We start from the raw sequence: 22,624 nt of genomic DNA, 5'->3' as shown, positions 1-22,624 counted from the left end.
TTTGGCAAGACTTAATGATTTTAATAGCAACTGGCTGCAGTGTTTTATTCCTGGTGGTAGTGTACTGTAGGTATGCTTGGCCAAAACAAAGGCCCTTAGTCCAGACATTTGACACTGCAGGAAGAATTAAAATAGATTAACTATGACAAAGAATAGTTTTATTATAGAGGAATAAAACCATATTGTTTTTAACCTGGCCATTTAAATCCCATCAGGAAGACAGAGCTAAATTGTTTGCTTCCTAGGTAACAGTTTAGATAAAGCCTCATTTTCCATCTTGAAGATGTTGAACTGGATACCAGAAGAAGCAAAAGGGGCCTAGAATAAAATAAACTAACATGATAAGCAGGAAAATGAAACCTGCATATACATACAGAATATGCATACATTAAAAATACTGTAAAAGATATACATTTTGCAGACCAAAGAGTATCTCACTTCTTACCAAAAAGTAGAAATGTGCTACAAACAGTAAGAATTATGAAAGGAACAAAAAAAAATTGGCTAAAAAACCTGAAAGTCAACATGACATCAGATGATAATCTTGAAGCTGAGATACTGCACCTTACTTTTAATAGTCATTGGATAAAATGAAAAGAGATTGGAGGGGAAATTTCTGTTCTGTTTTGAAGCAGGATTGTGGATGTTGCTTCCTTCCAGAGCAACAGCAACGAGAAAGAACAGACATCACCTGTTGTCATATCTGTGCAGCCATAAACATTTTTATGGTGGCACAAATGGAGAGCAAATAGACATCCCTATGCTTTGCTGCACCACGAGTGGTGTGACAAAAGGCAGTGTAGAAGTGTCTCTTTATTGCAGTGGACATCTATTTTCTCTGTGGCAGGCGAGCATGGGCATCTCCAGGCTTGATCCTGTGCACCCCAGGAATGCTCAGGCAGAATTGGACCCCTCAGGGCTCTAGGAGCACCTGCTCAGCTTTCCCTACTTACAGAGAACCTCAGGGTGCCTCTTTATAAGTGGGAAAAGTCCGGGTTCCCTGCTTACAGAATTGCAGCTTGGGATCTCAAGGTGCACATCTCCATAAGCAGGGAAAGCATGCATTGGTCCTAGCATGGAGGCACAGGATGCAAGAAAGCCCTGGCACCCCGTGTCACCATGCTGGAACCCACACTGGATCCCAAATTGATCTGTGCTTCACATGGAGGCACAGGTCAGCACGGTCACAAGAAGGCACAGGCAGAACAGGACAGGGAAATTCCTCCATGCCAGAACATGTGCTGAGCTGTGTCTCCATGTGAAGCACAGGTCGGTATGGGACCCAGTACAGGTCCCAGAGGGGAGGCACAGGATGCCAGGAATTCCCTGGGTCCTGCACCACTTCACACCTTTTTGCCAGGACCTGCGCTGACCTGTTTCACACAGAGGCTCAGGTCAGTGCAGGTCCTAGCAAGGAAGCACAGGCCAGCAAGGGATGCAAGGAATCCCGGGGCAAGGGGAACACATTGCCTATCGTCCTGGATCAGAGCCCTACCCAACACGTCAGGTGACATGATTTCACTCTCTAAAGCTGATCAGCTATGGTGGGACATATTCCACCATGGATGATCTGCTTCATTTGATGATATCTGTTTTTACTCTGACTGAATCACAGACTCACACTCTTCCTTCTGCACCCACAGATCTACCTGTCTGGGGTGCCCAGAGGGCCAGCTTCAAGATGAGAGCTGAAGTGGGGTTGGGGGGGATCAAGGCAATGCCTATTGTGGCCTGGTGGTTAGAGCACCTTGTTGAATAAAAGAAGACGCGGATCCTTTCTGAATACATGTGGGGGCCTATTATCTGGGTTATATACTTCCTGGGCAAGTGCCCTAACCACTAGGATAAAAAGTAAGAGTGGCCTTTTCCTGTTTTCAGCAATGAAAATTTTGGGCCTTATACCCATAGCTGGGCAATCCTATTTTGCCACACAGCTGTTCAGCCAGAATTCAGCCCTACTGAATATATCTAGTGGGCTTGCATGCACAGAGCTGAATCATTATACACAAGTGCCCAAAATTTCCTCTGTGGAGCATAAAGAGAATTGGATTTGGTCTATAGGTGCTTTCTGATGGTTGTTTTTGTGAGGATTTTAAGTGCGTTCTCTCCTCTCTCTTCTCATGGTTGGTGCTAAGAGCTTGTCAGGACCCCAGTTAGTGTTCTTCTCCCTTTACATTTTAGCTTCACAGATCACATTTTCATCATTAGGTACAGTTGCATTAATAAGAGCAGCCCTCAAGTGTGGGCAGTGACACTTAAGTAGCTGCTTATTTATGATCTTTACTGTTGAACTGTTTACTGTGCCAGGATGCCACTCACTGTTTGGGCTTCACATTGGCATGCACCTACCTCCCAGCAGGGGCAGATTCAGAGGCAGTGCAGTGACATAGATACACCCCCATCTCCTCAGTGTAGCTCAGCAGCTCCAGTTCCCTTTAGCTCTGGATGGCTGGATTCCCTGCAGAGTCTGGAGCAGCAGCTCAGGACCTTTTTTTTTTTTAAGTGTCTGAAGCAGGTCAAAATTCCTTCTCCCTACCCCCAGCCTCCTCCCTTTTCCTCTGTGTTCAGCAATACCTCACCTTTTCTCTTATTTTCCTCCCTCTCCCTCCCTAGTTACGCTCCTGGGCACAGGAAGAGGAGACCTGCTGCTGCTGTCCTCAGCTGATACGAGGGAAGCAGGGGTGCTCTGCTTTGGCCAGGGCCGCAGGGTGCGACTGTGTGGGGAGTTGGGCTCAGCTGGGGGCTCCAATAGCAGTGGTGGCAGGCAGATTCCTCCTCTCTGCCTCTTCCCCTGCATGTTCTCTGCCAGCCTGGAAGCAGGCACAGGGAGAGAGACTCACTTGCCACCACTGCTGCTGTCCTTGGCCAAGACAGACTCCCTGTGAAGCTCTTCCCAACAGCCCCAGTTGGGGCAGGGCAGAAGCAGCCCAGACAGCAGTAGCAGCAGTGGGCAGGTTTCCCCTTACTATGCCCGGAGGGATAAGTAGAGAGGGCAAGGAGGTGGAATGGGAGGGAAGGGGGGTTGCCACTGAGCAGGGAGGAGAAGGGAGGGAGCATTGCGTGGGGCAGGGGGAAGATTCTTATCCAATTTGGGGACTTAAAACAAGTCCCTGGCTGCTGTTCCCACAGCAAGTTCTGCCTGCCCTAGTGAATGGGGAAGCCTGGGAGTTGGGGTGCAGCTACCCGTGAACTGCGTGTCAGGTCCCACACTCTCCGTTTTCAAAATCCTGGATTTGTCTGTGCCTAATGGCCGGTGAAAGCAGAATGGCCTACTTACATTCAACAATGAACCAGCAGTTTATTTTTGACATACCATGAGTAGAGACCTACCAAATTCATGATTTTGTGAATTGCCCATGAAATCTGGGCAAAGCCCACAAAATCCATGGGGGAAAAAAAAACTTATGGAAAAGAAAATGCTGGCTTTTCAGAGGGAGCCAGCAGCCCTCAGTGTGCTGCAGCAGCCTGGTGGGGCAGGGAAGAAGGGGCTGCCCACTAAAAGGGCTGCAAGCAAGATGGCGGCTGCTCCTGCCACCGTTTTAAGCCCTCCTATAAGAGGAAGCAGAAAGCCCACACCCCATCTTCTTTTCTCCTACAAAGGCCAAGAGTGGGGTGGCAGTGAAGAACCTTTGGGGCTGGTCTCCTTCAAGTCCTGGAGCAAAGATGAAGAGCCTCCATAGGTACATGAGGAGCAGAGATGTGAACAGGAGCTAAGGGCAGGCCTGAGAGTTGGGCAGGTATAAGGCTGGGGACCTCAAAATGAAGCAGCACACATGAGTTTTGGGGGACTCTAGAGGACCAGAGCAGCAGGTAGTACCTCATGTAGGCTTTTGTGATTGGATCTCAGATATGTGCTCCTGCAAAGTTCCTGTATTTAGTGCCATAATGTGCCTTACTAATGAGGACTGGAAACTCTGCATGCATTACACACACACTATGAACAACCAAAAGATCTTTCACCTTATTATTTTAAAATGATTTGTCGGCCAGTCTTAAAATGTTTTAACTTCTGGGCCAGTCAGTGCTGGGCTCCTTTAGATCACAAAGCTCCCTATCCACCTATCTGCCCATGCCTTAACTCTGAATATGCTGTATGGGGAACCCAGCAGGGAAGGCAATGTGCTAAGCTACCAGACCCTTCCAGGGAGCACAACTCCACCTCCAACTTCTTCCTGTCTCTCCCTCCAAGATGAACCAGGTCCAGGTATGTGGGAGATGTGAGGGGACCTGGGGAAGGTCAGAGGCATAGGGAGGGACTTTGGGGAAGGAAGCTGAGGAGAAACAAGTTGGGGAAGAGCTCACATAAGGTCAGGCTTATGGAGAGTGAAAATAGGAATGCAGAAGTAGGGGGACTCTTAACAGGTACGGTCAGGGGTAACTTGGGGAAATGTACTGTTGAGGGGGACAGGTGAGAGTACTTGCTAAAGAGAGTGGGGGGGAAAAAGGTAACCTTGAGGGGTGGAAAAAATCTTCAAAGGTGCTCAGAGCTCTAGTGCTAATGAAAAATAGAAGGGAATCCGAGTTGCTCAAAAGTAAAGTTTGGAGCACTAGAAATATGAGCCATTCATTGCAGAACTTGGCTGCCAAATTTACCAACTGAATGAAGGTACTGGCATCGGGCCTGGTGCTTCCAGAGGTTACAAATACTGGATCCTTCTCTTACTAGGACTCTGAGTGCAATCATAACAACATATAATAAATAGTAATAAGGCCAACTTGAGTGAAATACAGGCAGTTCCATTTCTCAAATAGATGTTATTGTGTTCCCAGGGGCATTCCTGATCCCATACTTCATAGCCCTTATCTTTGAAGGAATTCCACTATTGCATCTTGAGCTTGCCATAGGACAGTACCTGAGAAGAGGCAGTGTTGGTATCTGGAGTACCATCTCACCCTACCTTGGAGGTGTTGGTATGTTTCTCCACTTGGTATCTCACTGTTATGTGGCTAGCCACAACAATGGCCAAGCTCAATATGGCCTAGGGTATTGGGGAGGCCAACTGTTTTGCCAGGTGTGCTACAAATTGGCTCTACACCCTTCAGATGCCATGGCAAACCTTTCCTCTGCTTGAACTGCTGCACTGCTTTTTTCTCTCTGTCCTGTTCCATATCTAATCTGCTGCTCTGCTTTCTGTTCCCTGCCCTATCTGCCACTGTGTTACCTGTCCCTTCCCCAGTCTGCCATGTGCCACACACAGAGGCCACCCATTCCACAGGGTGGCCGCCCTGGCTCTTCCAGAGACTAAAATGTTGAGGCTCCAGCCTCTTTTCCAGATGCTTTTTACCCATGTGCAAGGACATAGGAATCTCTGTTACGGTTAATTTAATAAATGACTATTCTCTAACTACATGAAATAAAAAGCAGGGTGATGGGAGATGTCAGGCTTATTAGGGACATCCTATGGCATACATCCAAGAGGCCACTGCTTGCCTCTTCCAGGGCCGAAACAGTTGGAACAAGAATAAATCATTCCATGCCCCCAAAGTAGTAAAATGACACGGATAGAGAAAACAATAAATAAAAAGCCCCAAAGCTCGTTACTACTTGTTTTCCAAACCTTAGCTGTCAAGAACATAAGTGTAACTAACAAGCAACACTCACTGTTAAAATTCACTCTGCCTGCGGGGAATGAGAACTTTTCCCCCAGCATCTCCTCTGCTTGCCTTCCATTTTCCTCAGGGATGTGACAGATGGGACATGCGTTCTCCACGGAGTTAGCAATTCATACCTTCCTGTCTGGGGGTAGAGCAGGAAGTGTCAGCAGCTGAATTGCCACACAACAGCACAACCCTGAAGGACGATGAGGTCTGCATCGTCTTTTCATGGTTGTGCCCTCGTGCTTCCACAGCCTATTTCCTGGGCAGCAAAGCCAACTGACACCTCTGCAGAGCCACAGTTAGCTGCTTTTGTTGCTCCACTTCCCTTCTGAATCCAGAGTCCTCCTTCTCCTCTCCTGCACTCTTGCTTCCTGTTACATAGCTGCAAATTGCTCTGTGAAACAAATCTCATGCCCCAGTACCAGAACATGCTTGTAGTTCTGCTTAACATCATGTAGAATGTGAACAGACGTAAATCAGGCATGTACAAGAAGTCCAAGTACAGGTGTTATGGGTGTCTCCTTCTATACTGGTATAAGCCCGGCAGTGGTTTAGCTCATTTGTACCATTCCAGGAGCAGACATAACAGTTAAATCAGAACAGAAAATGCATGCTCCTAAGCCGTACATTTCCCTCCCTTTTTAAAATGACCTAAACTTACATTTGACCACAGACTGCAGAAATCACAAGGTGGTGGGTGCTGTTTCTGCAGCTGCATCTCTTAAAGGGAAAAGACAGCCTACATGCTGAAACCTGGCATTGCCACATGGTGCTGTGGGTAACTGAACTAGAGACCTGAGAGTTGTGCTTTTCCTCTCCTACAGGCACCTGAGCATACCAACCTCCCCAGAACCGCTGGGCTATGATTTCTTAGCATTATTGCATGGGAGTGATCTCCATCCCCATCTTACAGAGGCAAAGAGAAACAATTCTGTTTCCCTGCTACCAATACAGTACAGGAAAGCTCTGCTGTCACTGTTCACTTAACCTTCATTTTCCTCTAGCTCAGAATCTGCCATCTCCATCTCTCTCTCTTCCTTCCATCCTAATTATTGAAATAACTGTTATATATTTATAATCCACCTTACTACATTGTAAAATTAATTCTCCCCTTCACTCTCTGAGAATGGCAAGGACAAAAGCATTGCAGTGCTGCTAGAATTCAAAACTAGAACTTTTGCTCCCTGAGTTTGAAGCTTCATTCAAAGAAACTTCATCTGGGAATGAAAATGCAGTGTGCTGGGGAATAACGGTCTTCCCAAAGTCATGGAGGAAAAAATACCATTACCACTGCTTAGACAGTTTTTAGATCACAACGACTTCTCTTCTCCCAGTGAACTGGAAGATAGACTTCACCAGTAGAAATAGACCAGGTGACTGTATTTCCTGAACAGGGCACTCAAAACAGTCAACAGCCTGGTCATAAGGCAAGTGTCAGCCCACCACCAAAGCATGTGCAATTTTTCCAATGTCCAAATTATTTTAATAGTCCTTCACTACATGAAAGCTTGTTAGGGTAAAGCAAAAGCGAATGTTAAGGAATTTTTTTTCAGTGATTGATTTCAGCTGAAATTTTGTGTCTTCTCTAGGAATTGCTTCCATGGTAGTGTCATTCGTAGTGGGTTTATATTACAATACCATTTTATGCTGGGTGCTGTGGTATTTCTTTAACTCCTTCCAAGACCCTCTTCCATGGAGTACATGTCCTCTCAATGAGAACAGAACGGGTAAGTAATATTTCATGACTTATCTATGTAGGTACTGGGAGATAGCCAGGCTTACAGTCTCTGCCATTTGTTATTTCTGTAACATGTCAGTAGATCTAACATAAAGGCTCATGATAAAATCCTCCCTGTATTTTAGGGTTTGATGGTAACCTAGTCCTACCTGGTCATGGAGGGTGTAAGGCCCTTTTATCACACCACCTCTTTGCAGCCAAACTATACTTCTTGCATTGTAGCCTGGGCAGGGTGTGAAAAACAAGTCTGTGCAGCAGGTAACCCCGCTGTCTTCAGCAGATGGGTGGATGGAGAGTTAAGTGTTGGTCCACCAGAGGTGCATATCCAGCTTTTTCACCATCAAAATGATTTAATAGTATGAGTAAGAAATAAGAGTATAAACTAAGTGTGACTGTTATGACACTGTTATTCAGCAATTAGTTTCACCTGAGACTGGGCTAAATCCTATTTTAGTTTACACATCTGTGTGTCACATACAGAGTTGCAGTCTTTGATCTTAATGCACAATTTGGGATTCTGTTTTCTGCCTGTATTTAAAAAGAATCACCTGAGCAAAAACCCACTGAAAATTAACCAGAGGACAAGAAGAGAACTCCTGCCCTTATAACTCAACAGCATAATAGTTTGCCAGGAAACAAGGGACCTGGGTTCTTTACCCCCTCACCCAGAAGGTGTTAGAGCCCATACCTCCTACTCTACAGCCAAGTGCTCTAACCACTAGACATTGCCCACACCCCTCTCTACCAACCATAACTGTTGCTTCTTTTCTAAAATAGAGGACTTACCTGGCCTTCCATGCATACCTAGGCAATTGTTTTTGGCCTCCCAGCTGAAGCACAGCCCTACCAGCATGCTCAGTGCATTTGAATGAGCTTGTGCATATAGAGCTGAATTGCTGACTGTACACACGTGCTAAACATGCCAGTTATAGGCCATTTAGGTGCATAAAGGGAGAAAGGAATTGGCTCTTTGTTTCTTCAGTGGGAATTGGATCACTGGTGTGCTGAGTTCCATCCTCCATCTCAGACCTTGTGATCTGTCAGAATAGGTTACCGTATTTGTGGGACATATGGTATGCAGGAAAATAAAGCATACACCTTCTTTTGGGAAGGCAGAATGAAGGGGGGGAAATATTTTTTTCCAGGGTGTAACAGGGAACACTGGCCCTGTTACTGAAAAGTAGCATAGCCCCTTTAAGGGCAGGATCTTTGTAGCACAGGCAACCAGCAGAGCAGAGGTTAAGGAACAGCACTGTAGTCACATCAGCTGACAGGGGAGTCACCTGACCAGAAGAGGGCTTGGCTTGAGCCATATAAGTCCAGAACCTGAGCTGGTCAGCAGTGTTGCCAGGTGTAGAATCATTATCATATTTGTATAATAATTTCAATGCTTGTACAATGTATGATAGATAATATTAAAAGTGTTCAAAACATACAATAATTTTTAAGGCAGTTAATTGATTCAGCATATTCAAAACCCAAGTCACTCTTGCGGAATTTTAACCAACTTTCAGGTTCGCTGTCAGTGCTTTCTAATGACTACTTGCCTCGAAATAAAGAAATGCTTCAACTTTGATGACCCAGTTCTCACTCACTCACTGAAGACTTATTATGAGCAATATAAAGAAAATAAGACTTATTTGCATACTTGTTTGCATAGTTATTTACATATTTTTCAGTGTATGATAGTTTTTCAGAAAATATGATAATTTGAGCTTCCCAATACAATAATTTCATATTTAAGACCTGGCAGTTCTGCTGGTCAGGCAGTCTAGCCCAGAAAGCCTTGGAGAGAGGAGCTTCTAGCAGCAGAGCATCAGGGCTCCTGAGCTGACAGTGAAGCTGGAAGGAAGCAACTCTGCAGGTTTGGGAACAAGAAAGAGTTACCTGGGGCAGAGAGAGAGGCTCGTTTAGGCATGCAAGTGGTCTTTATTTTATTTTAAACCTGGTGATGATTTGGGTGTCTCCCAAGGGCTAGGATGTTTTTGGTTTAAGTTGCATTGGTGGTTGCCTTGAGCCCAGACAGGGGTAGGCCTAACTCATGGGGTCTGCAGGACCCAGAGCCCAGATGGGCAGGTCTAGAACAGGGCCTTGGATAAGGGACCAGTCAGAGTAGAGGGGCAGAAGCTGGGAAGGCTGAAACCCCAACAAGGGAAGGAAGGAAAGACAGAGGGACTGGAGACTTAAGGACAAGTGTTCCACCTGACTGGTGACTCAAAAAACCCACAAGGCATGGCCCATGGTGTAGGGGTGGACTGGAGCCACACAATTAGCTCGTAAGGCAAGCTAGGTCAGGAGAGTCCTCTGGGCTTGTTAGTTTCTGTGGGCAGTCTCCCTTTCATGAAGTTTCCATCAAGACATGATGGTTGTGAAGGCAAAGTGTGACCTTGAAAGAAGGAGCAGAGAGAGAACCTAGCAGGGATGAGGGGGCATCATAACAGCCCTCAGGCACCTAACCTGTTACACAGTCATGGCTAAGTGCTGGCTACTGGGGCAGAGTGCACTCTTCTTCAGCATCACTGCTTAGCCTGGCTGCTCACCTAAAGGCTCAGTTTTAATCCCCTTGCAGTTGGCCAAAATCCTTTTCTTGGCCAAAAGTTGCTTCCAATTTGGCAGTGGCTGTGAATGGGTTAAAAATGTAGCTGTGATGCTGAAGAGTCAGAAACATCCTGAGGTTTCTTAAAATTGTCCCTGAACTAAACTTGATCTTTGTACAGGATGGTCACAAAGGCAATGTGACATCACCTTCACCATTTTCTGTGCATTCTTCATATGGGGATTCAGTCTCTGGTCCTCTAGCCCTTTCGATGATGCTACATTACAAGTCTCCAGGATTGACTAATATGATGTCTTGCTTCTTAACTATTGTTCCCACAGTGCAGGAGAAAAAAGGTATTATATAAAATCTCACTCATGCCAGTTTAGTAGTATTTCTCATCTCTCTTTTTTAGGACTCATAGAAGAATGCCGTGCAAGCACTCCAGTAAATTATTTTTGGTACAGGAGAACTTTAAATGTAACCACTGATATCACAGAGAGTGGCACTACACAATGGTGGCTGGTTTTGTGCTTGGCTGCTGCCTGGGCAGTTGTGTACCTTTGTACCATCCGAGGAATTGAAACCACAGGAAAGGTGAGGAACTTAAAGAGAGAGAGAGGGAGTGGGAGCACTGGTTGTAGGCCACGGCCGCTTCTGGAAGTGCCGCAGCCACTTGTGGGAGCACCACGGCTGCTTGCTGGCTGGTAAATTTTCTCCCCTGATCAGCAAGATTGGCCGCAGGGGGACCCCCCTGGCCACTGACTGGTCACTGGGGGGGCACGTGCCTCACCTGACTAAGATATGCACATGGGCAACTGGTGCTAACTAAGATAATATTATTATCAATATCTATCTCTCTGTTTCTATATTCCTTTCAGGCAATTTATATAACAGCCTTTTTTCCTTACCTTGTCCTAACTGTATTCCTTATTCGTGGACTTACTCTACCAGGAGCGATTGACGGATTAGTTTACCTTTTCACTCCTAATGTAAGTATTATTTGTATATTCAGAAACATTAATTTTTCTTTTTCAACTTATGACTCATTACCTTTCAACAATTCATTTTTCAGCTATTACCTATGCAATTCCTCATTTTACCTTTTTCCATTAGAAATGCTTTCAATGATCTATATATATTTTAGCTCGTAATGAGTACTGATCATTTCACTAATGATATAATATAGGCATAAGGAGTAAACATTCTGGAGGATTGGTAGGAACTTCAGAGTAAAGGCCACTATGGAGTGATGTGTACATTGCACATAGCCTTTCTCACCTATGAAGAAGACACTGTGGCCTTCCCAAAGCTATAGAATTTACTGATTACAAAATGAATTTGAAACTCATAAGGAATTGGTTTAGGAATTAAAGTTAAATATTAGAATGGTTTTATAATTGATGGCTATTCCTTCTTCTCCATGCATTCACTCAATGTTCTTCCTTATTGAAAGTTTCTTCAGCTTCTGCTAAAGGATACTAGCATTGACTGCAAGAAATTCTAAGCAGCCATGTGAAAGTGGGGCTCCCTCTCATTGCTCTCAGTGGGACTTAAAACACAGATCATCTCATCTGGTGGTCACTTTGAGAAGGGTCTCTCCCTTTGCTTTCTATAGCACTGAATGTCTTTGCATCCTCACAGCAGAGTAGACTACCGTTTTTCCTGAAAGCAATTCAGTAGCATTAAAACGATGGGAGATTATGGCCTTTTTTTAGGAGTAGGCAATTGTTTGTGAAGAACAGCTGCAAAAGTAACCATTAAATTAATCTTCAATATAATTCGGAAGCAATTCACTGCACCAGATCTAACTGACTAGTAATCCAGGAAGCGAGGGGATATTTAAGGCATTTGCATGTATGTAACCAAAAAGCAGGATTCAGAAAACCCACAGGAAGATCTGTACTGTCATGGCAGGCTTGTGTTTGTAGTCTCAGATTAGAGAAAAAGTTTTAAATATGTACAAAGGAAGACCAGACATTTTGCTTGGTTTCTCTCCATTCTAATTTCATGGCAGCATTACAACTGTTTGGGTGCTCAATTACATTTGTCTACCTTAATGCATCAGATGTCTTTTATGGGGAAGCTTGACTGTGAATTTCCTGTGTTTCTAGTGTTGGGTTTTGTACTTCTAGATTAATATTATGTACATTTCATCTGATAGTAATAGCCTTTTCTTCCATCTTTAATGATATGTAAAGGTAATGCTACCCTATTCTGACATACCAAAAAACCTTGTATCAAGCCATCTAGGGCTGGATTCCATTCCATTTACTGGGCATCTAAGGGACTTAGGTGTCTAAGTGCAATTCTAGTCTACCCTATTAAAGTCCTTGAAAGTCCATTAGCACATCTACTTTTGTCATATGCCATCATCTGATCCTCCAGGTTGAGTCACAAAAAAATCATGAGAAGGAGAAGGACCCCCACATGTTTTGCATTAACTGTTTTTCAGGAATTCAAGTCAGATGCAATAGATTTGCACTTAGGTACCTAAATGCCTAACAGATGTGCCTAATAGATAAAACAGAATCTGATCCCTGTTGATTCAGCCCTCACTATTGCTGAAGTATTTCCACTGACTTTGGCAGGCTTTAGATCATAATATTAACATTACAAAATAGTTTCAAGTTTAAGGATGTCAGCAGATGAGGATGGTGTGGCAGGGCACTATTGGTGCCTGCCACTTTAAGGGCCTGAAGCTAGCAGCTGTCAGGTGCCTGATGAGGGCAGCCATTTTGGATCCAGGGCTGCCCATATAAACAGGGCAATTTGCTGCTGGAAGGCCAGGCAACAACATTGCCTGGCTGCAAGGCTGCTGATATCATCCCAGATGGAAGGTCAGGAGTTGTAGGGGATAGTTAGGAGGCTCCTGATCCTGGGCATGACCTAAAACTGCACCCTGCTGGGAAGAGGGGGCCTGGTGGGGCTCAGTGGCACGGGAGCCCCCAGGAAATGCCAGGCTGGTGATCACTCTGGGGAAAGGCATGTAGGGATGCCTTAACCCCAGCCCTTACCTTCTGGTGGGTAGAAATAACATCTAAGGCTGAGCACAATGACCTGCTGCTCTGGGGGACGGGGGGGGGGAGTGAGAGGGAGACCCTGGAACACCGGTCGTGGTGTGTGCTTTGTAAGATCAAAGGAAGGAGTAGAGGCCAGGTAAGCTCTGGGAAAGCACCTGAGCTAGTAGGGGAGAGACCCTGGAGGGCCAGGCATGCTCCCTGGAGCACCTGAGCCAGAGATAAGGGGAACCCCACTCTGATAATGCAGGCACTTGACTTGACTGGTCCATTCTGGGGCCAGGACCTAAGGGTTGAAGGGCCAGGGGCCCACTGCAAGGGACACCCATAATGAGCGAGGGAGTTTGGGGTCCCAACTGGGCCTGAGACAGGGCCAGGGCTTGTGTAAGCTGAAGGTCCCCATGGTTGGGGACCACAGCTAATAGGGTGAAGGCGAGGGTCCAACCAACTGCTTGAAATACCATTTGCGAGGCTTGGGCCATGGTGTAGGGGTGTTACTGAGCTGTGGACACCTCCATAATATCAGGGTGCAAAAAAAAAAAATGGGCAGCCTGCACTCCTGGTTGGGGACCCTGAGCTACTACAGCACAGGGGGCAAGCTGAGGCCACCCTGCACCCTCCACCACTGCCTGGAGGGCTTCCTGTTGCAGCACTACATGTTCCTGCCTGCCACTGTCAAGGAGGACATTGCCACTGGCATCAACACCTTTCTTGGCATGTGAGTGGTCTGTGCCTGCCCAGCTGCAGGGACACAGGCTGCTCAATGAAGTGTAATTGTGTTCTGCCTCTCTGCAGGCTGTAGCAGGGGGGAATCTGGGGCCTGAGGAGTGCAGGCAGGCTGGGCAGTGAGCATGGACAGAGTCCAGGGGCAGGGGCAGGGCCAGAGACTGAGAGGGCTCTCCTCCAGTGTCAAACTTACCATGCGGCTGGTCAGCACAGGCCTCTCCATCAGCAACAGCAGCTGGCTGCACCCAGTGTCCATGGCCTGTGGTAAATGGCAGGCCAGTGCCCAGTCAGGGGCCCACTTTGGGGAGGAGCTGGTACTGTTGGAAGCTGGTGGTGGTTTGGCTGGCTGCTCCTCGGGGTGTGGGGCTGGGCCATGGGCAGTGCAGCTGCTGGGCAGAGCTCCCCACGCTGCCAGTGGATGCAGCAGCTGGGGAGGTGGGTGTGGTGTCACCATAGGTGTCAGGATGGGGTGAGGGCAGGCCACCCCTGCTGGTGGCACTGGCAGAGGTGTGGCCTGGCTCCTGGAGCACCAAAATCAGGCCAGCTCCCACATGAAGGGCATGGTCTTCTGGGCACAACTGGACCAACAACTGAAGTTGGTCACAGCCACCCACTGTGCCCACAAGACCTTGGCTTTCATGTGGCACTGCCACAGCATCCAGGAGTAGACTTGCGCATGCATCCCAGCTGAAATAACCTCATAAATGTGGGTGTTTGAGTGCCCGCCCCGCACAAACTACCTCTGGACATTGGCCTTGCCCCAGAGTGTCACAAGGTCACACACCTCCTCCTGGGTCCAGCTGGGACCTTGGGCAGTTGGGATGGGAAAGAGTATGTGGGCAGGGCTGGGGCTCAATGGGGATGATGTGGTGGACATGATCCCCACACCAGCTGTCTGGGCCCCCACCTGGCTGTCCCTGCAATGTTGGCCCTGGAGGGCTGCCAGTAGCACCCAGGACAGGGTTGCAGCCAGGAACAGGAAGCTGCGTGGCAGATGTGCTTCACCACAGTGCCTGCAAAGAGACAGAGCTGGGGTTGAGCAGGAGCAGGGAACAAGGAGCAGATACTGGCCCTGCTACCATAGAGAGCAGTGCCAGCAGCCCTGGGAGGAACCTCAGGGCTGGGCAAGGGATGCAGCAGGCTGTAGCCCTCTGCAACACTCACCTGTAGCCAAGAAGTAGCTCTGGCTAGGGGCAGGACAGGCAGAGGCTGCCTGGGTCCTGTCCAGCAGGGCACACAGGGCCTGATGAACTTCATGCAGATAGCACTGGCTCCTTCAGGTTCCCTGTGCAGTGTGCCCCAAGGCATAAAATGGCTGAAGGCTCTTATAGCCTGCAGCTAGGGGCTGCTAGAGAGCAGGCCAGCCCTGGAGCAGAAGAGGTGGCCAGCCAGAAGCGCTGGGGCTAGGCTTTGGCCAACCCCCTAGAGACTGGGCAGACGCAGCACTGAAGTCCCCATATTAATGTGCGTTAATGCGTCTACACACGCTAATGTACTTTAACTAATTGTGCCTAAATTTGATACTTGCTTTATGCAGGTATCAAATTTAAGCATGATAAGTCTACAATCACCATTTTTACGGTGCATTACGGATGCACACCCTTAATACTCCTTAAATTGGGCTAATACACATTAAATGCCCATGTGTAGACACACCCAGTGATAATTATATGAATAACATTTCTCTATTATCTTAAAATACAATCTATACAATTAGGAGTCTAGTCCAGTTTTCAGTCCCTCATGATTTTCCCACTGACACAAATGGGAGTTCTGCACATATCACAGGTGAAGGCTAGATGTTGTAAAAGATCCAGCACTGCAGCAAGTAGCCAGGGCCTAATTTCCTTAGCTTGGTACCTCCATTCCTCTCAGCTGGGGCAGTTGGGTGATTTTGATATAATGTAGGCTTCTATCAGACTGTAAGTTTCTTCCCTTTGTGAGTAACAGAAAGAACAGGTGAAACAAAACCGAGTCCTTTTCCCTCCCCCAGCTAACCTCTTCAAGGAACCAACACTTCTCCCTCTGCTTCCTCCCACCACCACCGCATTTAAGTAGAAGAATGAAGGGTGAGTCTTCATTCTGTCCTTTCTGGAAACAATGGTATAGAGCCCCTCAGTAACTGTAGGCCTTTCCTGACCCAGGCCATATTCTTCCCTGTCATCATAGCTCTAAAAATCTTTACCACCTCTTGTTGTCCAGTCATCATTTGTCCTCCTGGGATTCTTCCATTTCTTACTTATTCAAAACTCAAGCAAGGGCCCCGTCTCTTCAGGCTTCCTTCTCCTAGACCCGTCACCAGGCTCCTCCCCTAGTATTCTGAAGGTAGAGTTCTACTCTAGACCTTGCCTCAGCCCTGTTCCACACAGTATATTTCTCTAACTTTTCTCTCTTTTGTGGCAAGGCTGCTCTTTAGGTTTCCTGGGTCTGCTTCTCATCAAGCCTCAGTGCCTTGAATTTTAGTATATAATTCCCAGGGTTCTTTTGGGAATTATATTTTCCCCAATACCCTTTCTGTGTGCTGAACTAAGCACAGTACTCTGCTTGGATTATAACTTCCCCTAAAGCTGTCCATCACATGAAACATAGAGCCAATTGCCAAACATACCAAAACTAGTATTGAATTGAAAGAGTCTCATTCTTTTCTCAATACCCACATGAAAGATTGAATTACTGCAATATCATAACACAAGATAGAATTAATATCCTCAGTACACATTTTCATACTTTTTTCAGTCCAAAGGCACTAGAATGCTTTTCTGGTCTGACCTCCTGTATGAGAGGCCACAGACTTTCACCCAAATGGTTTGCCTTAAGACCAATAACTCATGGTTGAGCTAAAGAGTATTTTGTAGAAAAACATCTAGTTCTCATTAAAGTCATAAAGTGACCAAGCATTCATCAACCCCATGGGTAAGTGGTTCCAAGAGTTAATTATACACGCTGTTAAATTTATGCCTCATTATCCATTTCAATTTGCTCACAGACTACAATCAGGTTCCCTCTTAATTCTTTCTCTGATCAGCAAAATAGATGGAGCTCCTTAAACCTCTCATGGTCAGGAACATCTTCCATTCTTCAGTTTGTTTTTGGAATTCCTCTCTAAATAGTCTCCAATTTTTCAATATCCTTTCCGAAGTATAGATACCAAAACTGGATGCACTGTTCCTTGTTTTCAGACATTATACTTGGTATCTGTGCAAGAAGACTGTTTATGCAGTTTTAAAAATAAGTTAAATCAATGATTCTCTATCAGGGTGCCATAGCACCCTGTGTACATTGAGATCTTTTCAATGGTGCCTTGAGGTGCCATGCAATGTTAGCACTGTTAGGTGTGCAAGCCTGATTCAGAAGATAAACGCAAAGATTTCAGATAGGAATTTATAGTATTAAAAACATTCTGACCTATTGTTGTCTTTCTGAGTTCTTTGAATTGCTCTATTTTTCTGTTGTCACAAATCAAGTGGAAACTTAACATTTTCTGAAGGATGCATTGAGTCTTTTGAGGGGTGCCTTGAGTCTAAGAAGGTTGGGACCACTGAGTTAGACAAACACTTGAATAGGAGAATTTAGATGGGGATAATCCTGCCCTGAACAAGAGTTTGCACTAGATGACCTCCAGAGGTCCCTTCCAGCCCTTCTTTTCTCTGATCCTGGCCTCTCAAGTTCTACATACATCATGAGTCATAAACTTATTACAAAGAAAATCATGTTCACTTGAAAATGCCTAACATTCATAAATTCATGCTGATTGGCATAAATTATATTACCTGCCAGAGGATAACCAGAGCATGAGCAATCTGGGCTTGACCTAAGGGTCACAAGCCAGGGGATCACCAAAGCCTCTGTCATGTTGAGTACCCTTCTAGGCTCTGAAAGAGCTGCTGATTTTATGAACAGGAATTCATGGCCATGCAGGTAACTGAAACCAACTGGAAGTACTTAGGGTGCTGGCAGCTAGGTCTAGTCAGGTAGTCAAGGCCAACTGGGACTGGTCAGCCTGCCTGCTGCCCTGAGTTCTTACCTTACCACAAAAAAGCAGTGTTTGTCAGTCTTCAAATATTCATAGATTTTAAGGCAAGAAAAAGACTAAAAAACCTATGTTACTCCTGGTAACAGGCTGCAGCATCTTACCTAGTGTACCTAGTCAATAGCCTGTGTTTGACTAAAGCACATCTTCCTGAAAACACCCAGTATCAATTTGATGAACCTGAAAGATGGAGAATCTTCCACATCTCATGGTAGTTTGTATCAATGGTCTATCTAAAATGGTGTCTAATTTCCCATTTGAATTGGTTCTGGCTTTATTTGTTCTTGTAAGGCCTTCTCAGCTAGAGTGAAGAATCCTCTGTTATTAGGTATCTTCTTGCCATGAAAGTACTTGCATAACATTTATCTATGCACTTTTTGAATTTCTTTTGAACAACTAAATACATTTTTCTGCTTCAATCTCCCACCTTAAGGCTTTTGATCAAACCCTTGAATCAGACTATTTTTCAATCTGATATTTAAAATGTGGACACCTGGAAATAAGATCATAATTCAACACCTACTTTTATAGCACACCATCATCTTAACCTTAAGGCTGTGATGAAAGGTAGCAAGTAGGAGGATGACTTCTCCACCTTTTCTGTTAATCTTTCAGCGGAGTAGAATAAGATGACACTTAGGTCCCTAATAGGTAGAATAGAATCTGGCCCCAGAACTGTGAGTAGTACTCTAGTATCAGTATAGCTAATGCTAAATACAGAAACAAAAATCACCTTTCTCTTCCTACTCATTACTCCCATTTATATTTTCATGGATTATGTTGTGTTTTTTTTTTACCACTGCATTATGCTGGGATCTTGTTTTCAGTTCAGAGGATAAAAGAACAAACATGTAACAGATGCTAGTCTTGGAAGGTGCTTAGGTACTATGGTAACGAGCATCATATAAACACCTGTACAGAATATAATAAAGTAATTGTGTATTCCTTATTACTCCTAAATCCTTTTCAGTCAGTAAATTTTTTTTCCAGGATCCAGTTCATTCTTTAGGCATGGCCTTCATTCTTTGATTTTACATGTAGGAGTTTGCATTTGACTGTATTAATAGACATTGAGTTTTTTATTTGGCACAATTTATCAAGCAGTCCTTGTTTGACAAGACCAATTTTCCATAAAATGGAGTGGGATTAGTTATATTCTTATCCTTCAATTTAATTTGAAACTCGTATAGCCTTTCCCAAAATTTAGCCTGGGATGGACACCAAACTAATCAGCCTTTATTTACCCAGATGATCCCACTTGTTTGTTTGTTTTTTTGTTTGGTTTTCTTGTTTTTTTTAATATTGGCACAGCATTAGCTCTCTTCTAAACTCCTGGGATTTCTATAGTTTTCCAAGTTTTACAAAAAATTTACAACAATAGGCCAGAAATTTCCACAGCCAGAAATTTCCCATATTCTTGGGTGTCACAGTATGTCTTTATTACCAGCTACTTGTATATTTGGGCTCTGACATGTTCCCATAGCCCCCATCCTTTATATTTAATGGTCACATACTAATGTCTTGAGGCAAGTACATCCTGACCTTGCAAGGCCTGTTTTGATTCTGGGTAACTACCTACACTAAGCTGCTGCTTGCTCCTCTGCCCCACTCTCTGGGTGTGTCTACATGTGCATTTGATCTGAGAGCAGTTTATTCATAAGTAAACTACTCAGGAGTAAATGCTCCCAGACAGGGTCTCAGAAGCAGATCTGCTCCTCATGGCAGCAATCCACTCCAACCCCCGCTGGCCTTTCACTGGGCCCCTTGAGGGGCTGGCAGGAAGCACTGGGCTAGGAGACAGCTGTCTCCTAGCAGGGTCTGGGACATTGCTCCATGCCCCCAGTGGGCTGCCTACTGCCAGGGTGGGGACAATGTCCCCCTGCCCCAGGACCAGGGAGCTCCTGGTCCCAGCTTCTCAATTAGGGGCAGGGGACTTGGAAAGAGCTGTTGGGGGAGTGGGACAGGTCCCAGGCCTCTACCCTGATCTACTGGTGGGGCAGCTAGCAGCGAGCTCCCAGCTGGGTGGGGATTCCCTGCCCAGCCGGGGACTCACAGCTAGCTGCCCCACTGACAGATGGGACAGGGGGCTGGGACCTGGCCCACCCCTGCAGTTCTTTCCAAGCCCCATCACTCAATTGCCTAACTGGGGCATGGGGCTGGGATCTGTCCCTGACCGGAACAGTTCCCAACCCCCCAGGGGCTGGAGAGCCTGTTCCCTGCCTAGCAATATGATCATGGAGCTCCTCACCAGCAGGGAGCTCCCAGCCCCCACTTCCTGATTGGAGAGGGGGGGCTGGGAGATTCTTATTTCCCTGTCTGAACCTTGCGGTTGTGGAGCTGGTGCTGGCAGAGAAGGATCTCCCAGCCCTGGCCCCGTGTTTGCAGATTGGGGGCTGGAAGCTCCCTGCTGCCCAGGCAAGGGGCATTGTCCCTGTGCCCCACTAGCAGGAAGCTCCTGAGGGCAGGGGGCAATCTCCTGCCCCCTACTGCCTGGCTGACTGGGATCACATTTGTTCCCGGCCAGGGATCTACACATGTGCTACTTCACAGTTACTAATCATGAGTAAATTTGCTACTTGCATTTGTAGGTAGCAAATGTACTCATGGTTAGTCAATTACTGTGCAGGAGCATAGCCTTCAGCAACACAGCTCAAGTACACTCAGTCCTCCATAGGCATTCCTGGAATCTGTATCTCCTGACCCATCTGCCCTCTGCTCTTCAGAAGCCATATGCACATTTATATCCTGATGTTTGGTCCTTAATCCTTCCTTTCCCATGTGGACTGCTCCAGGCTGACACCACATAGCTAAACCCTGCTCTAACAAGCAAAGGATTTCCTCCCAGCATGCAGCTGGCTGGCCAAAGGGACACTCACACATTTTTGTGAATATATGGAAGGTCATTGTAACCAGAGTACAAGGGACACATAAACCACCACAATGCCATCTTGAGGCAGCCAGCCCTGGTAGGCATTCATCAGACTGAGCTCCAGCGCCAGGAGTGATTCAAGAAGCAGTATGGCCAGTCTAGGGAGGCTAACAGGAGCTTCACTAGTGTGCCCTACTCAATGCTCTTGCTCCACAGAGCTCAACAAGGAACCTGTCAGTGTCTGAGCATCAAGCCTTCCACTCTGGACAGCCCCATTATCTTCAGTGCCCCGATCTATGTTATGACTTAAGTGGGGATTTTAAGCTCTGACTACAGTTAATCTGGATCCACCCATGATTCATCAGGAGCATCATCCTAAACAAACAGTTTCAGTGGATGTCCTGGGAGAATTCTCCAAGTACCTTTCCAGTGCTGAAATAATGGACTTCCTCACTGAAGCAGAAACAGTAAAGCCAATCCCTCAGCTCAGTGAGTGCTGCTTGCCAGGGTGGGCATTACTGAACAGGAGATTATAAAGGTTTCCTGTTGTATGGCCAGTGCAGTCGTTGTTAGGAAGGATTTCATATTCCCTGGGGGTTTATAGCATCATTGAAGCATGGAGGCCATATAAGGATTTTCCACAACTTGTGTCCTCTCTCCTCCATCTCCAGCACCCCTTCCAAGCCCACACAAACCAACATTATGCATTTCAGAGGGTTACTCTTCTAATTATAAGGACAGGATCACAAACACCACAGAGTTAGTTCTACAACTTAAAAAAGCATGGGCTGTTGGTAAATGGATTACAAGGATGGACTGATCACTGTTCATCCCTTTACTGCAAACCTATAGTCCTGGATTACAGTTTTATAAGAGCAAGAAAACTGGAGTATTAGTTCTGTCTGAGAACTGTAGTTCTGTACATGCTAACTCTGGAATTGGAAGCAATACAGCTGTACTGGTGCTAGCACTGTGCCATTCCCAGCCGATCTTTGCTGAAAAGTAGGGCTTATTAGCATTACTGTGGTGTGACACAAACATGGACTGGATATACTATCTCAGGAGCTGAGCCAGCTGTGGAGAAGCTTTTCCCTATATCTGCCTTCAGCCAGATACATTCATCGTATCCATTTTGGGTAAAAAATAACAGTTCTTACTGCTGCTTTCTGCTGTACTGTGTTCCTCCTCACTCCTTCACTGGACGATAGCTCACTATGGATGGCAACTTTTAGCAAAAATCCTGTTATAAAGTTCCTGCTCTCAACAACTGAGGATGTTTTCACTGGTTAAAATCTCACTAGTCAGTTTTTATCCCTCTGTCCTTTGCAGGAGGCTTATGGTGCTTTGACAGTTAAGGAAGAGATGCCCAACCCATGGCTATCTACCACCCACAGGTTAAATCAGCATTTTATCGATGTTCTTCCTGACTTTTTTCACCCTACTCCTTGGAGGTGATGCTTCCAAACTTGTACTGCAACTGGAATTACAGTAGTGTAGCCAGGCTGGTCCAGGAATATGAAATTTGTGAGGTAAGGTAATATCTTTTATTGGACCAGCTTGTATCTTGTTAGAGATGGGAGGCAAGCAGTCAGACTTCAAAAGCCCTTCATCACATCTGTGAAAGAAGCAGTCACAGCTCAAACTAAGTGCAATTAACAGCAAAAAGAAGTTAAAAGAGGGAGAAGTGAAAGATAAGATGAGCCACAAAAACCAATGTCTCTGTTAACCCCATGGTTTTTAGTGTCCCATAAAATTGTGATTTCTATTTCCCTGGCCTAATCTTCTGGTGGTTTTGTGTAGATTTCTCTTGAGGATAAGCACTGCAAGATCAGAGATGGCGTCACTGTTTTGTGACAAGTGTTCTCCCACTGTCCTTTATAATTCTTTTCTGTGGGAGTCCATTCTGGAGCACAGACGTTTACTTTCACCTACAGAATTTCTGCTAGGCTAGGGCATTTGTTGAATTGGATGAGGTGTGTCACACATTGTGATAGGCATATACAGGATCCATGGATTCTGATGCTACTGCGGTGGCAGTGGAGATGTGTTGGCAGGGTTTGCACTGGTCCTGGTATGGTCTTGTTCTATTTGGTATTTAGTCAGAAGA

At 45.8% G+C, this 22,624-nt stretch overlaps 1 protein-coding gene across 2 annotated transcripts in view; it reads left to right on the top strand.

Moving 5' to 3' along the window:
- Positions 1 to 22,624, top strand: part of LOC109291959 (sodium-dependent neutral amino acid transporter B(0)AT3-like) — a 52,931-nt gene that overhangs the window by 8,419 nt on the left and 21,888 nt on the right. Inside the window, exons 2-5 of one of the 2 annotated variants that reach the window (XM_019509208.1) lie at positions 4,771 to 4,911; positions 7,188 to 7,325; positions 10,288 to 10,469; positions 10,754 to 10,864. In XM_019509208.1, coding sequence (XP_019364753.1) covers positions 4,771 to 4,911; positions 7,188 to 7,325; positions 10,288 to 10,469; positions 10,754 to 10,864 — 572 coding nt within the window. The remainder of the gene's footprint in view (positions 1 to 4,770; positions 4,912 to 7,187; positions 7,326 to 10,287; positions 10,470 to 10,753; positions 10,865 to 22,624) is intronic. The other variant, XM_019509209.1, reaches the window with a different exon arrangement.

Source organism: Gavialis gangeticus, unplaced genomic scaffold (genome assembly GCF_001723915.1).
Source record: "Gavialis gangeticus isolate Ggan-Ray unplaced genomic scaffold, GavGan_comp1, whole genome shotgun sequence".
Taxonomy (NCBI): domain Eukaryota; kingdom Metazoa; phylum Chordata; order Crocodylia; family Gavialidae; genus Gavialis; species Gavialis gangeticus.
Note: the sequence above shows the minus strand (reverse complement) of the source record. Positions and strands in the feature narration are given on the sequence as shown.